We start from the raw sequence: 16,946 nt of genomic DNA, 5'->3' as shown, positions 1-16,946 counted from the left end.
CACAGACACACTGTGCTGCAATTGCACAGCTCATGTGATATCCTTATACAATTTATCCAATCATGTCATGACTATTTGAATGAATGAATGAATGAATGGATGAATAAAAGTAATACATTTCAAGTGCATTGAATATATACAGTATGTAGCAGATGATAGAAAAATAAGGGCTCCCATTTAAACTCAAGATTAGCTGGGATAATGTGCCATTTTGTGAAATCATCACACATCAACTCTCCATCAACTCACATAAAAGACTTCCCTTGTGATAGTGTTGAGAAATGTCCCTAAATCAGTATTTATTTAAGTACTCGAAATGCCTTTTAAATATTGTAATCAAATATATTTTTTATCAGTTGTTTTGTTTGAAGTATGTGTTTACTGTATGTGAAAAACTCTGAAAATCTGAAAATATTTAAATAGACTCCTATGGTTTTACTATATAGTTATCATTCAATTTTGCTTAGTTTCTGGCATTGTTCCTGCATATTTTAATCACAGTTTTTCAGCATTTGCCTAAAAACATAACTTTAATGTGAATAGACTAAATAACCATTACCCCATCTCTAAATTGCCATTAATGTCAAAAAATGAAGAAAATTATCCTGTCACTATTGCTATTATTCTGAAATTCTGCTTACGTAATTGAACCAGTTCAGCTAAGTTTCAAAGCCCTTCATAGCACTTTGTTAAAAGTAACAAATCATCTGCTATTCATGGTTGACACTGGTGATAGTAGAGTTTTGATTTTATTTGACCTTAGTGCTAACATCCTCCTGACATGCCTCAAACACAAATACGCAGCACGACTTTGGTTCGACTATTATTTTATCATAGGTCATTCTCAGTGGGCCATAGGGTAGTTTTTTTTCATCTTTTGCTCCTGTAACACTGAGTCTCACAGGAGAAATCATATTTGGTTCTTCCAAATCCAGATGCTGTCCCACCAGCATTTTAAGCCACCTCCCTTATGTAAAGTCACTCCATTATGGAATTCAGATTGAAGCGAAGTGACTTGTGGCCAAGTATGGTGACCCATACTTGGAATTTGTGCTCTGCATTTAACCCATCCAAAGTGCACACACCCAGCAGTGAACACACAGACACACACCAGTTTAAGATCAAGATCCTGCTCATTTTTTTAAGGCTCTTAACAGACATGCCTACAGTATTTTATATCTTGTATCTTGTTTTTTTTTTAGTGCTGTTAAATTGAATACTATTTTTGATACCTTTAGGTACAGATACGGGTACAGATATCTGTATGAAAATCAACTATTGAAGAGTTTGATGCTAAAACTTGTTTATATTTTAAATGTTTTGAAACTTTGAAAGTTGGATTCTAAAGGGTAAATTTTGCATAAATGTATCCAGTAAAATGTTCTAATTTTAGACTAAGCAAATACAAAAAAAAATTTTTAAAAGATCTCTAGTAACCCGTCAATAGTATATGTAGGATCAATTTTTTCATACGTCATGTGAAGTCATGTACAGTAGCTTTATATTGATTGTATTGATTTTTAGCACAGCTAAGAGATTTGCGGAAAGGTTTTTGGAAATAACTTTTCCCAAACTCACTGATTTGTCCTAGTTCTCAAGAATGATTAAAATGATTGTAGTTACAATTGGCTCTTTGAGGAATCTCTCCAGGAATCAGATCTGCAACAGGGATTCTGCTAGGGAACTGCCCCTTACCAACATGAACGTAAATGAGCATTTCTAAGTACATTGCATCTGTCTTATGGTGTTTGTCAACCTCTACTAGGCTGATTCCTTTAAAATCAGTCCAGAACGTATCAAGAATGTTGATGCTATAGATCATCTCCTGGGTTTGCCTGGAAGTGATAAAGCATCAGAGGGCAAATACTCCAAAGCTGGAGGGGAAGCTGAGGATGGACAAGACTGGTTAGTTGGTGGGGCCTCTGGAGGGGGCAAGTCTGGAAACAGATTACATCATTTATCATCACTGCAGGGCTGCAAGAAAAGCTTGGACACGATGCCAAGGTAAATAAATTAAATAGTTGTAAATAGAAACTTCAATATGTATTTTTTGCAGTATTATCAAACGTGATTGTAATGTAATAATACAATAACATAATACATAACATGCAGTTGTGACTTTTTTTTTTTTCTGGATATGTTCCACGTTTCATTCGAGATGTTAAAGTATTGTTCAAAATAATAGCAGTACAATGTGACTAACCAGAATAATCCAGGTTTTTAGTATATTTTTTTATTGCTACATGGCAAACAAGTTACCAGTAGGTGCAGTAGATTCTCAGAAAACAAACAAGACCCAGCATTCATGATATGCACAATCAAAAAATAGCAGTGTCTGCCATTGACTGTACAAACTCAAAACTATTTTGTACAAACATTTTTGTTTCTAGGATTTAGCAATCCTGTGAATCACTAAACTAATATTTAGTTGAATGATCACAGTTTTTTATAACTGCTTCACATCTGTGTGACATGGAGTCAACCAACTTGTGGCACCTTTCAGCTGTTATTCCACTCCATGATTCTTTAACAACATTCCACAATTCATTTACATTTCTTGGTTTTGCTTCAGAAACAGCATTTTTGATATCACCCCACAAGTTCTCGATTGAATTAAGGTCCGGGGATTGGGCTGGCCACTCCATAACATGAATTTTGTTGGTTTGGAACCAAGACTTTGCTCGTTTACTAGTGTGTTTGGGGTCATTGTATCGTTGAAACAACCATTTCAAGGGCATGTCCTCTTCAGCATAAGGCAACATGACCTCTTCAAGTATTTTGACATATGCAAACTGATCCATGATCCCTGGTATGCGATAAATAGGCCCAACACCATAGTAGGAGAAACATGCCCATATCATGATGCACCACCATGCTTCACTTTTTATGAAGGGAGTAATGGACGAATGTACACACATGGCCAACTTCTCTGGTAAGTTCACAAAAATGATGACCTCACTGATTGAATGCCACACTGCTACTTTTTTGAACACACCCCTTTCAACTAATTTACAGTGAAGACAGTGAAGCATGGTGGTGCAAGCATCATGATATGGGCATGTTTCTCCTACTATGGTGTTGCCCATATCATGATGCTTGCACCACCATGCTTCACTGTCTTCACTGTAAATTAGTTGAAAGGGGTGTGTTCAAAAAAGTAGCAGTGTGGCATTCAATCAGTGAGGTCATCATTTTTGTGAACTTACCAGAGAAGTTGGCCATGTGTGTACATTCGTCCATTACTCCCTTCATAAAAAGTGAAGCATGGTGGTGCATCATGATATGGGCATGTTTCTCCTACTATGGTGTTGGGCCTATTTATCGCATACCAGGGATCATGGATCAGTTTGCATATGTCAAAATACTTGAAGAGGTCATGTTGCCTTATGCTGAAGAGGACATGCCCTTGAAATGGTTGTTTCAACGAGACAATGACCCCAAACACACTAGTAAACGAGCAAAGTCTTGGTTCCAAACCAACAAAATTCATGTTATGGAGTGGCCAGCCCAATCCCCGGACCTTAATTCAATCGAGAACTTGTGGGGTGATATCAAAAATGCTGTTTCTGAAGCAAAACCAAGAAATGTAAATGAATTGTGGAATGTTGTTAAAGAATCATGGAGTGGAATAACAGCTGAAAGGTGCCACAAGTTGGTTGACTCCATGTCACACAGATGTGAAGCAGTTATAAAAAACTGTGATCATTCAACTAAATATTAGTTTAGTGATTCACAGGATTGCTAAATCCTAGAAACAAAAATGTTTGTACAAAATAGTTTTGAGTTTGTACAGTCAATGGCAGACACTATTTTTTTGAACACACCCCTTTCAACTAATTGCCCAATTGCACAGCCTTAAGAGCGTGCATATCATGAATGCTGGGTCTTGTTTTTTTTCTGAGAATCTACTGCACCTACTAGTAACTTGTTCGCCATGTAGCAATAAAAAATATACTAAAAACCTGGATTATTCTGGTTTGTCACATTGTACTGCTATTATTTTGAACAATACTGTACATAGCAACTGCTTCCCTGCCAATGGCTCTGTCCTAATTCAGGGGCTGCATCCTTCAAAGGACGCAGTCAACTTTGTAGCCTACGTTAGAGCGCATAGGCTGAACTTTGAGCTGAGCCAAAATGAGACGAGGTCTAGTCTAGAGGTCAACTGATATGGATTCTTCAATGGCCGATGCTTTTGTTTTCCAGTTTAGCCGATGGCCAGTAATCAATGCGTTATTTGGGCCCAATGTGCATGGCCGATTTTCTTAATTTTAGGAAAGAAAAACAATTTAACGTGTGTGTGTGTGTGTGTGTGTATATATATATATATATATATATATATATATTTGTTTTATGGATTAACTGTTAAAAAGGGCACATACGTTCAAGCAACATTTTAGTTCAAATTACTTCAATGCCTTCTCATCTGAACAAATTGGAAATGGACAACATAAACTTTAATATGTGGTTTCAGTGCAAAGGGACCCAAAACAGATACTCTGGTGGAGTAACTTTGTTTTTTTTTTTAATCTTTTCTTTGTTTGGTTTTGTTTTTTGTTTTTTTTTAATAGTTTTCATAAGTATGGTTTGGTTTTTAACCTACAATTCACAGTAAAACATGAACATTTTTAACCATAACAGTTTTTGTATAAAATATACATTAACAATCCAAATGCACCAAAAGAGACAATAGAAAAAACTGTCAATGGCAATGCTTTGTGCATGCATTTGCAGTCTGGACAATGGATGCAGAGGATTGAACATCTTCTGCTCTGACTGCAGCTGAAACAATGCACCAGAGAAATACATGAAACCTAAAAAACACAAAGTTTAGGGTGATGTATTTCATGCTGCGTCTTAGGCTGTGGACCGAGATCCAATAAAACAGAAGTCTCTTTACTAGATGACTCATCATCTCACCACATAACAGAAAAAGTAGAACAATAAGGCACCACCACTGTCCACATAACCGTGTAATAATTGTTTAATGATGAAAAATGTGACTCACTCTACTCCGCTCTGGCATTTTTGTCTCAGTAGCTCTTCAGTATCAGTCTGTGTCACTCAATCTAACTAATAAATAAATACATTTATTGGCAATTATTTTATCGAATTTAATAATATCGATAATATTAGTTCCTAGATGTTGCAGCCCTAAAACTATTATGTATTATTTGTCATTATTATTTTATTTGTTTCAAAGCCTTTGTAACTGACTTTGTTGCCCAACATCAGAAGCACATTTTTTAAGATGAAATAATGTATTCCACATATTTTTTTTTTTAACAATTATTCAACAAAATATAGTTTGGTGGAGATTATACTTTCCTTATGTGTTGCAGTGCTGTCACAATGATTTTACTTCTTGCTCTATTTACACAATTTAATCACTTAAGTGTTATCTGAAATCTTTTGTTTTTCTTTGCTAGAAGCCTTCAGTCAACCAACACACTGCTTGCAAAGACAGATTCAGCCAGATGGTGTCAATCATCATTGCATATAGAATCTGTAAGTTTTATGAAGGGAGTAATGGACGAATGTACACACATGGCCAACTTCTCTGGTAAGTTTTATGGTGCCCACAGAGAGATTTACTAATGTTATTTTTTGAGATTAGTAGAAAGAAATATGAGAGAAATGCAAAAATCCAAAATAGTGTTACAGGTTTCAGATCAGAAAACAGACATTTAAGCACCTAAATTAAAAAAACAATCACAGACAGATTAACATTGGCAGTGACATAGTGTATACCTATGGAGCATAAACACATTTATACTGACTATTCAACCCAGTCCAGTTTTATTTGTATAGCACCAAATCACAATACAATCATCTCAAGGCACTTTCCAAAAAACAGAGAGAGAACAGAGAGAGAGAGAGGGAGAGAGCACAAAGTTAGTGACATTCAATGGTGGAATATACATGTGAGGGGGGAGGAGAGGGGAAGGAAAGGGGAGGGTTAGGCTAGGGGAGCTCAGTGCACCAATGGTCCTCGGGCAGTCTAGGCCTATAGCAGCGTAACTAGCCTTAAAAGTACAGAAAGTGTCTGCCTCCTGAGCCCAGACTGTCAGCTGGTTACACAGGAGAGGAGCTTGGCAACTAAAGGCTCTGTATTCTGTAGTCTTAATTTTTATTAGGTTTTTTGAATAACTCCCGTTGTTTTAACTTCTGATTTATATGATTTAGATGTTAACGTGGCAGACACTACCTCTATGGGGTTAGGGAAACTGCAAAGAGGCATTTTAAACTGAGTCTCTGCGTCTGGTTTATGAATTATGAATATCATAAACCACCTTCATGATTTCGGGGCACCATATCCTTTGATGGTGGATCAACCAGTCAATTAATGGACAATACAAGATATCAGTCTACAGTCTGAGGGAGGGTTCCCTGATTCAGTGACGTATTTACTGTGTGAAATAACATCAATGATGTCAGTCACAGATGCCTTTTAAAGATTTAAATATTCAACTCTTTACATGGTAGGTACATACTACACACAAACTAGATGAATTAACAAATAAAACATAACAGTATAACAGTAGGTTGTTTGCAGTGGTGGGAAAGAAATCTTGAGATTAATTTATGTTCTGTGTTTGAGTCTGAGGTCTAAACATAGTTTAGGAGGAAGCTCTAAGTAGTTAACAATAGAGACCAACTGAGATCAGCACAGCCACAGCTTACTTGCTTGACCTCAGGTTTACTGAGGTTCGGTCCGTTCCACTGTGGGCTGGTCCGACTGCAGTCTGCCAGTGGGTTTTCAGGAGAGATGCAGGCATTCCCCGAAGTCCTCGCCTGCAGGACTTTTAAAGGACAACAGTCTGAAGGAATCTGAGAAATCTGGGTGTGTCTGTGTGTGCTGTCTTTTTATGTCTTGCCGTGCTGGGCGGGGGAATCCATTTGGTTGGTCCAGCCTATCCCAGCTCTATTAATATAGTACAGGTTAAGTCGACAAACGTCTACACAGCTATCGGTTTGTAGTGCAAGATCATACATAACTTACTGGTCAAATCAGAGGTCTCCTCCTCATCATGCAGCACAGTGGTGTTAGTGGTGAATGGTAATCATATCGATGCTGTACTAGCCCTTTTTTCTGTGTGTGTGTGTGTGTGTGTCTCTGTTAGACCTTCACTGGCTAATTGTTAGCTTTAATGGTTGTTACTGAATGTAGCCCAAACCTGCGTTTTGCGAAGGATTTTTAATGGCACTACACGACTGCCCCCAATAAGAATTCAGTACCATTTTGTATGGATAAATGGTAGCATGTATTCACCAATAAATTGTATCTGTCCTTTCCATTGTCCTAGTCCCTGTAGACACCAGTCTCATCATCGTGGTCCAGGCCAGAGAGGATGCGTACATCCCTCGAACAGGTGTCCTCAGTCTCCAGGAGATTTGGCCAGGATGTGAAGTCAGATATATGAACGGAGGGCACATCAGTGCATACTTGTTTAAACAGAACATCTTCAGGTAAACTACAAATTAAAATAACTGTGTGGCCAAGTGTCATGTGTGATATTTAATCATTCAAATAAAAATCACAATTATTTGGAAAGTTTATGAAATGGACTTGGATTGTAGCTTTAACTGGGAATGAGTTGATATATTCACCAAAATACATCTTCAAATATTAAATCATTTTTAAAAATGCAATAACTTTGCAGAAACAAAAAAGATGCATTGAGTATGTAAGCAACAGAGAGACAACAAGTATCATGTTGATTACCACATTTAGATATTAAAACGTACAGACTGCTTGTTTATCAGGCACTGATCACACTGACAGCAGCAATACCAATTGTAGATGAATAACATGAATGCCTTACAATAGCTGCTAACAAATTATAATGAAACTTTTATTTGTTGTCTGGTAATGTGGCCTCTGCCTGCCAGTGTCTATACTCACAACATCATTACACTATAATAGGATAAATGAAGTGATGAGTGTTTTCTAAACTAGGGAAAACACTTCAGTTGCATGAGACTCTTTTTCTGATTGTATCAGCATTTTAAGGTGATCAACTAGAGTATTCTCAGTCATGATTTCCAGTAGACTATTTGCAGCAGGTGATAATAAGGTGTGTATGTTGCTCTGCTCGACCTGTAGCCTTTCTGTGTGGATTGATTGGGATAAAATCCTTTTTGTATTTTTGTATTCAGTTATTGTATTTTTAATTATGGAATTAAAATAGTGCAATAAATATTTACACGTGTTTTACAATTTACTAATGTAAGTAAGGTTTTGGTACAGGGCAAAGAAAATTTGTACTTGTATCTGAATATTTCTACATTTGTAAATTTTTGTGCATAAAGTCACTCAAGTACAAAACAAATTTTTACAGATCCTATCACACACTCTTTTGCACCATTTTCCCATGGATTCTAACAAGTGATTTGCATATTTTTAAAAAAATGTTCTCAAATGCACATTGCTTTGTTTCACTGTGTGCTGTAAGTTTTAGATGTTTGTGCATTTGTCAGGCATGTCTCAGGCAGCACTGATATACGTTTGTCCACAAAAAAATGCCAGTGTTGTTGCCAGTGTCCCATTCTGCCAACATATGCTCATTCTGCCAAAATATGCTCATGCTCATGTCTTGGAATCTTTGTATAAAATCTTAGATTGGAATAGAAAGATCCCATATATAGTCATGGGAAAGAATTAGGACACACCATTAAATATTCAGTTCTTTATTAAGAAATGTTCACACATCATTCTATAATCTTGTTTTTATGTATCTCCAGAAAAGAACGTGAGTTAATATCAGATAAACAACAAAAATTAACCTCGTCTTACTCATTAAACAAAAGCTAAATAAAAATGCATATTCTAACTGAGGAAAAAGTTAGGACACCTACCCCCTAATAGCTAGTGTTACCCTCTTTGACTGAAATAACTTCACTGAGACGCTTCTTGTAGCCATCTACCAGTCTGACATCGGTTTGAGGAAAGTTTGCCCTACTCCTCAATGCAAAAGCTGCCCAGTTCCTGCTGCAGCAAAGCATCCCCAAACCCCATTATACTTCCACTGCCATGCTTCACAGTTGGTATGAGGTTCTTTTGCTGGAATACTGTATTTAGTTTATGCCAAAGATGTCCTTTCTTCTGGTGTCCAAATGAATTCAATTTTAGTCCAAAGAACATTATTCCAGAGGTCTTGGCCTTTGTCTGCATTCTCTCTGGCAAACTTCAGTGTGGTCTTCATGATTTTTCCAAGAGAGCAAACGTTTGTCTCCCATGAAAGTTAAACTTGTGTAGTCTCTTTCTGATTGTAGAGGCATGCACTTTCACATCAACAGTAGCAAGCGCCTGCTGTAGGTCTCGTGATGACATTTTAGGTTTTTTGATTGACTAGTTTGACTAGTTAGGACGTCTGCCATTGGTTGAAGATGGTAAAAATATCTGCCAGCTGGTCAGCACATACCCCAAGCATGCTGCTAGGTCTGATCCAGCAGCTCTCTGTGTGTTGACTCTGTGTAGATCTTTCCTGACACCAGGCGTAGTAAGATGCAGCGCCTGGCCATTGGGAGGAGAGGTGGCCTTGGAGACAGTGACATCGATGCATTAGCTGATGTAGGTCGTTATTGATGACGTGTACTCCTCCAATTTGGTGAAGTCGCCTTCAGGGCAAAAAGTTCTGAAGTCGGATGGTATGACCGCTCCTGCTTTGTACTGAAGTCCACTATTAACTCCTTAGTCTTGCTGACGTTCAGGAGTAGGTTGTTCTCCTGGCACCATCTCTCCAGATTTTTAATCTCTTGTAGGTATGCCGTCTCGTCTTTTTTGGAGATCAGGCCCACTACGTCAGTGTCATTAGCAAAATTAATGATGGTGGTGGAGTTAGAAGTGGCCACACAGTCATATGCTGTACATTGTACAGCAGGGGGCTCAGAACACAACCCTGAGGAGCTCCAGTACTGAGGGTGATGGAGGATGAGGTGTGTTTGCCCGTCCGTACGGCTTGTGGTCTGCCGTCAGGAAGTTGGAGACCCACTGACACAGGGGTGGGCTGAGTGCCAGGACCTCCAACTTAGAGGTGAGCGTGGAGGGAATTATGGTGTTGAATGCTGAACTGTAGCCTACAAACAGCATTCTTGCATAATTCTACTCTAATTCTAGGGCTACAGGGCGGTAGTCGTTGAGGCAGGCCGGCTGGGGTTTCTTCGGGACAGAAAAAATGGTGGACTGCTTGAAGCACAAGGGGACTACAGAATGCTCCAGGGAGAGGTTGAGTATCGCGGTGAACACCAGTGCTAGCTGGTCAGTGCAGGCTTTCAGAACCCGACCTATGATGCCACCTGGTCCTGCTGCCTTCCTGGTATTCACTGTCCTGAATGCCCTCCTCACGTCATGCTCCGAGATGGTGAACGTGTTAACCTCTCCAGGCTCTCTCAGCGTGCATGCTATTTGTGCCGCTAGCTCCACTAACGTGATTAGCTGCAGCCTCGAAGCGATCATAAAAGGTGTTTAGCTCGTCTGCCAGAGAAGCGTCCACATTCCCTATTCTGCAGGATGGTGTTTTATAGTCCCTGATGGTTCTCAGTCCCTGCCATAGGCTCCTAGAACCGCCATGTTGGAATTGTGACTCTAGTTTCCTCCCGCGGCACCGTTTTGCCTCCTTCACCGTTCTGCGCACGCTGTCTCTGTGACCTTTTCCTGCACAACACGTGTTAGTAGTAACAGTTAAATGGTTCACCAAGCATCAAGTCACTTACATTTATTTCCATAACACTCTATACCATTACACAATACACGTAAGTAAGCATACATTTCCTTTAATTATTTTCCCAACATCCCTCTTCAAAGATTTTAAGGAGACTGGTGTGGTGAAAAGTCAAGACCAAGGATCCTCCAAGGGTGGTTCCATAATGTGTCATAGGTTAGGAACAAAATTTGGAAAAGTAGAAAAGTCTGATTATTGAAAATATGGGGTAGACTCTGCTACTCACTTTATGTGTTGGTATAAAAGATGAGACTGAGGTAAGATAGAATAGAGGATAAAAATAATATAAAGATATATATCAAATAATTCAATTCAATTTTATTTGTATAGCGCCAAATCACAATACAAATCATCTCAAGGCACTTTACAAAAACTAAAACCCAACAAATCCCTTATGAGCAAGCACTTGGCCTTTAACGGAAGAAATAACCTCCAGCAGAACCGGGCTCAGTTTGGGTGGCCATCTGCCTCGACCGGTTGGGGTGAGTGGATAGAGGAGAGAGAAAAGAACAGCAACAATAAACAACAAATAGAGACTGCAGGTTGGTGGGGCCAGTAACTGCACATCAGCGATATACAGCTCCAGGTACGGGGACACCTGCAGAAGGTACAGAGAGAGAGAGAGAGAGAGAGAGGGAGGGAGAAAGCACAAACTAGGGGAGAGAGAGAGCACAAGGTTAGTAACATTCAATGGTGGAATATACATGTGAGGTGGGAGGAGAGGAAGAGAGGGGAAGGGAAGGGAGTGTTAGGGTTAGGGTAGGGGAGTTTAGTGCACCAGTGGTCCTCGGGCAGTCTAGGCGTATAGTAGCATAAGTAAGGGATGGTTCAGGGTTACCTGAAGCCAGCCCTAGCTATACGCTTTGTCAAAGAGGAAGGTTTTAAGTCTAGCCTTAAAAGTACAGAGAGTGTCTGCCTCCTGAACCCAGACTGGGAGCTGGTTCCACAGGAGAGGAGCTTGATAACTAAAGGCTCTGCCTCCCCATCCTGCTTTTGGAAACCCTGGGAACCACAGGTAGACCTGCCATCTGAGAGAGAAGTGGTCTATTGGGATAATATGGTACTATGAGGTCTTTAAGGTATGAAGGAGCTTGATCATGAAGGGATTTGTATGCGAGAAAAAGGATTTTAAATTCCATTCTGGATTTTACAGGGAGCCAATGAAGAGAAGCTAATACAGGAGAAATATGATCTCTCTTGCTTGTTCCTGTCACGACTCTGGCTGCAGCATTCTGGATTAGCTATAATTTTAGAAAAGTTATTTCTGAGATTTTTTGGTCCAAATATAATGACTTCTGTTTTAAAGTAAAAAGTTACTGGTTATCCAGGCCTTTATGTCAGTTAGACAGGCTTGAAGTCTGGTTAACTGGTTTGTGTTAACAGGTTTAATAGATAGATACAACTGAGTGTCATCTGCATAGCAGTGGTAATTCATAGAGTGCTTCCTAATGACATAGTCTAAAGGAAGCATGTACAGGGTGAACAGAATCGGTCCTAGCACAGAGCCTTGTGGAACTCCATAACTAACTTTTGTTTGTGTGGAAGGTTCATCATGGACATGAACAAACTGGAATCTGTCCGATAAATAGGATTGGAACCATTTTAACGCTGTTCCTCTGATACCAGTCACATGCTCCAGTCTCTGTAATAAGATGTTGTGGTCAATGGTGTCGAATGCAGCACTAAGGTCTAGGAGGACAAGTATAGAAACAAGTCCATTATCTGAGGCTAAGAGAAGATCGTTGGTAACTTTTAACAGTGTTGTTTCTGTTCATGATGTGCTCTAAATCCTGATTGAAAATCTTCAAATAGTTAATTCCTGTGTAAGTGGTCTGATAGCTGCTTAGCAACAGCTTTTTCTAGGATTTTGGAAATAAATGGCAGGTTGTATATTGGTCTATAATTAGCCAAGACTCCTGGATCAAGACTAGGCTTTTTGAGTAAGGGTTTGATTACTGCAGTCTTAAAGGCCTGTGGTGCGTAGCCTGATACTACAGATAAATTTACCAAGTCTAATAAAGATGAGTTAATTAATGGCAGGGTGTCTTAAAGCAGTCTAGTCGGGATGGGGTCTAAGAGACACGTTGATGATTTCGATGAAGCAACTACTGATGTAAATTCAGAGAGATCTATGGGAGAGAAGCAGTCTAAACATAACTGAGGTCCTACAGATGATTCAAGAGCTACTGTAGTAGAAGATTCATTTATTGCAGGTATAGGAAGCATCTGCTGAATTTTATCTCTAATAGTTGTGATTTTATTTGTAAAGAAACTCATAAATTCATCACTGCTGAGAGCTAAGGGAACACTGGACTCAACAGAGCTGTGACTTTTTGTCAGCCTGGCTACAGTGCTGAAAAGAAACCTGGGATTGTTCTTATTTTCCTCTATTAGTGATGAATAGTATGCAGTTCTGGCTTTATGGAGAGCTTTTTTATATGTTAGTAGACTGTTTTTCCAGGCTAGAAAAATTTCCTCTAAGTTTGTGGAACGCCACTTCCTTTCCAGCCTTCGTGATGCCTGCTTTAAGGTACGAATATGTAAATTATACCATGGGGCTAGTCTTCTCTGATTCACTAACTTCTTTTTCAGAGGGGCTACAGAATCAAGCATTTCACGCAGTGAGGTTACAGCGCTGTCAACAACCTGATCAATTTGGTAGGGAGTAGGATTGAAGCAGCTGCCCTCCACTATGTTTATACTTGGCATAGATGTAAATAAAGATGGAATCATTTTCTTAAATTTATTAACAGCGTTGTCGGATAAACATCTCTTGTAGTGGAATTTTCTTCCAAACACTGCATGATCCATCATTTTAAATTCAAAAGTTATTATAGAATGATCTGACAAAACAGGATTTAGGGGGGAAACTATTAGATTGGTTTCAATGCCATAGGTCAGAACAAGATCAAGGGTGTGATTGAAACAGTGGGTGGGTTTATTAACATTTTGAATGAAACCAATTGAATCTAATATAGAATTAAATGCAATGCTGAGGCTGTTATTTTCAACATCTACATGAATGTTAAAATCTCCCACTATAATAACTTTATCTGATCTAAGCACTAAATCAGACAGGAAGTCAGGGAATTCAGTTAAAAACTCTGAGTAAGGGACAGGTGGACGGTACACAATGACAAGTAGAACTGGTTTTTGTGTTTTCCAGTTTGGATGTGAGAGACTAAGAGTGAGGCTCTCAAATGAGTTAAAATTGTTCTGAGGATGAAAGTTTAATAATAAGTTTGAGTGGAAGATTGCAGCTACTCCTCCACCTCGACCTGTGCTTCGAGGAACATGATAATTTTTATGACTGAGGGGGGTTGATTCATTCAGACTGACATATTCATCCTGCTGTAACCAGGTTTCAGTAAGATAAAGTAGGTCAATTTGGTGATCAGTTATCAAATCATTTACTAACAGAGATTTAGAAGAAAGGGACCTGATATTTATTAATCCACATTTGACAGTTCTGTTTTTTCTGTTCAATAAGAGGAGTGGTCTTAATTTTTAAGTTTTTATGAATAACTCCTCTTCTGTTAACTTCTGATTTATTTGATTTATATGTTCGAGGGGCAGACACAGTCTCTATGTGGTTTGAGGGGGGCGGTGGCTCAAAGGAAACTGCAGAGAGGCGTTTTAGACTGAGTCTCTGCATCCCGTCCCCACCTTGGATTGTCAGGCTTTAGGTCGGCTAATAAACTCGGCCAAATTTCTAGAGATAAGAGCTGCACCATTCAAAGTGGGATGGATGCCGTTTCTCGCTACCAGACCGGGTTTTCCCCAGAAAGTGGCCCAATTGTCTATGAAGCCCACATCATTTGCTGGACACCACCTAGACAGCCAGCGACGGAACGACCACATGCGGCTAAACATGATATCGCTGGTCAGATTGGGTAGGGGTCCAGAGAAAACTACGGAGTCCGACATTAATTTAGCAAAGTTACACACCGACTCAACATTAATTTTAGTGACCTCCGACTGGCGTAATCTTGTGTCATTGCTGCCGACGTGAATAGCATTTAATACCGGTCAAAATAGAAAGGTACTTGACTAGTACCGGAATGTAGCAGTTAATGAATTGTTTAGAGTTTAGGTAGTTTTTAGGTGTGTTAAACTATAGCTATAGCTATAGCTATATAGATGGCCGCCCAAACTGAGCCTGGTTCTGCTGGAGTTTTTTTCTTCCGTTAAAGAGAGTTTTTCCTCTCCACTGTCGCCAAGTGCTTGCTCATAAGGGATTTGCTCATAAGGGATTTGTTACTGCATATCATACTGTGTATGACTGTGTATGTGACGAACTGGAGCCAGGACAATTGAATCAGTATAAATCGGATCTGGCTATTCTAAGCTAAGGTTTATACAAACATCCCAAAACAAATGGCATGAGCATACAGAATGGGATACCGCAGCAACGACACTGGCATTCTTTGTGGACAAACATATCAGCGCTGCCTGAGACATGCCTGACAAATGCACATCTGAACTCACAGCACCGGTTTTGTGTGTTTGAGAAAATTTTTGTTGTTAGAATCCATGAGAAAATGGTGCAAAAAAGGTCTGTGTGTGTGTGTGTGTGTGTGAGGATTTATATTTACATCAGTAAATCTTTAAACAGGTTTAAATATTTCTTGCATATTTTAATTTCATTAAAATGAACAGATTGAGATCAGAGTTGTCAGAATCCCACACTGATTGATAAACTACTGATTTCATGTCATGCTATGTTATTGTTTTAAATTCTATTTTATTTCTAGACAGGCCATATATGATGCATTCAACAGATTCTGCCTCAAGTATCCCAACCTCCAGTAGCCATGGCTGACTGAAGCCTTTTCCTCTCTGTAACAGCAGCAGGACATTGAAAAAAGCAGCAGTCCACAAACCTAAGGCCTCAGCATGAAGTATGGCACCTCATCTCTTTTACTGAGACAGTAGTTTATAATTCTTTCCTTTTTTTTTTTAAATATTGCAACACAAAAAGTGCAATAACAGAACAGAACAGCATGGAAGACAGTACAATAAAAGAAATGTGGAGTTTATAATTTGGTTTGTGTCTTCAGTTTCATACAGCAAGAAAACAAGGGTTGGGATAGATTATATTCTACTTTATTAATACTCTACATTATTAATGGTACTAAATATATTAATGATGAAAGCAGTTTTAGAAATATTCATCACGAAAATAATAGCACAAATAAAAATTTCTACAGTGTCTTCAAATTGTAATGGTATGAGCAATAATATGGGGAGCCGATTGTAAAATGGCACATGCTCGAATTAACAGCTTAATTTCACCACATCTAAATGTGGTCAGACCTTTTTATAAATGCTGTCTGACTTTAATTGAAGTCACTGATTTTTTTAGATTTAGAGCAATATTTTGGAACTTTGTTATATCTACTTTTATTGTACATATGGTCAAATGTTAAATATAAATGTTTGATCTTAATCTTTAAATCTAAATGTTAAATCTAAATATTAACTTTAAACCTAAACATTAAAATTATATCTAGCCATTACTACACCATATTTCAGTTTTTCTTTTTTAATAAATTTGCAAAAATTTCTACATTTCTGTTTTTTTTTCTGTCAAGATGGGGTGCTGAGTGTACATTAATGAGAAATAAAATGAACTTTTTTGATTTTGGCAAATGGCTGTGTCATTACACAAAGAGTGAAAAATTTAAAGGGGTCTGAATACTTTCCGTACCCACTGTATATGCTTAATACGTTGAATGTATGATCAAATAGCAGAGAACTCAGCATCATGGTTTGCCTGTGCATTGCAACAGATTTCAGCGATTATGTTACATTGTCACATATCAGAGAACATATTTTTTTTACAGGTGCAACCTGAAGAATTTTATGATAGTGACTTTGAAAGCCCAGTCTGTCAAAGAAGGAGAGGTGGGTCTTAAAATGGAAAATGTTTATCTAGATACCATGGCCCTTTAGTCTTATGAAACATTGGAGGGTAAGTCATCAGTTCTTTTCTGTGTGCAGTTATTTAGAATTTTAGTTTAAATATATATTTTTTTACTTCCTGCTTATCCCACAGTGCAAGTATTTTAAGTTTGCCTACTACTTTGGTTATTTCTGCTATAGTTCCACCAGGCTTACTCTATTCAGTCTGGCTTCTCCCTAATCATTTAGTCATTTAAAAGGTAGATTATGTAATTTCTGAACAAAAAAATAATTTTATTGCTCATGCTAACTTAAAAG

At 38.4% G+C, this 16,946-nt stretch overlaps 1 protein-coding gene across 9 annotated transcripts in view; it reads left to right on the top strand.

The window, feature by feature from the left end:
- Positions 1–15,575, top strand: part of abhd18 (abhydrolase domain containing 18) — a 45,129-nt gene extending 29,554 nt beyond the window's left edge. For 8 of the 9 annotated variants that reach the window (XM_026329929.1, XM_026329923.1, XM_026329926.1 and 5 more), the window contains 4 exons: positions 1,766–2,004; positions 5,430–5,563; positions 7,308–7,470; positions 15,483–15,575. In XM_026329929.1, coding sequence (XP_026185714.1) covers positions 1,766–2,004; positions 5,430–5,563; positions 7,308–7,470; positions 15,483–15,546 — 600 coding nt within the window. In that variant the 3' untranslated portion in view covers positions 15,547–15,575. Of the gene's footprint in view, positions 1–1,765; positions 2,005–5,429; positions 5,564–7,307; positions 7,471–15,478 lie in introns of all 9 variants that reach the window. The other variant, XM_026329924.1, reaches the window with a different exon arrangement.
- The last annotated feature ends 1,371 nt before the right edge of the window (positions 15,576–16,946 follow it).

This window comes from Mastacembelus armatus, chromosome 10 (genome assembly GCF_900324485.2).
Source record: "Mastacembelus armatus chromosome 10, fMasArm1.2, whole genome shotgun sequence".
Taxonomy (NCBI): domain Eukaryota; kingdom Metazoa; phylum Chordata; class Actinopteri; order Synbranchiformes; family Mastacembelidae; genus Mastacembelus; species Mastacembelus armatus.
Note: the sequence above shows the minus strand (reverse complement) of the source record. Positions and strands in the feature narration are given on the sequence as shown.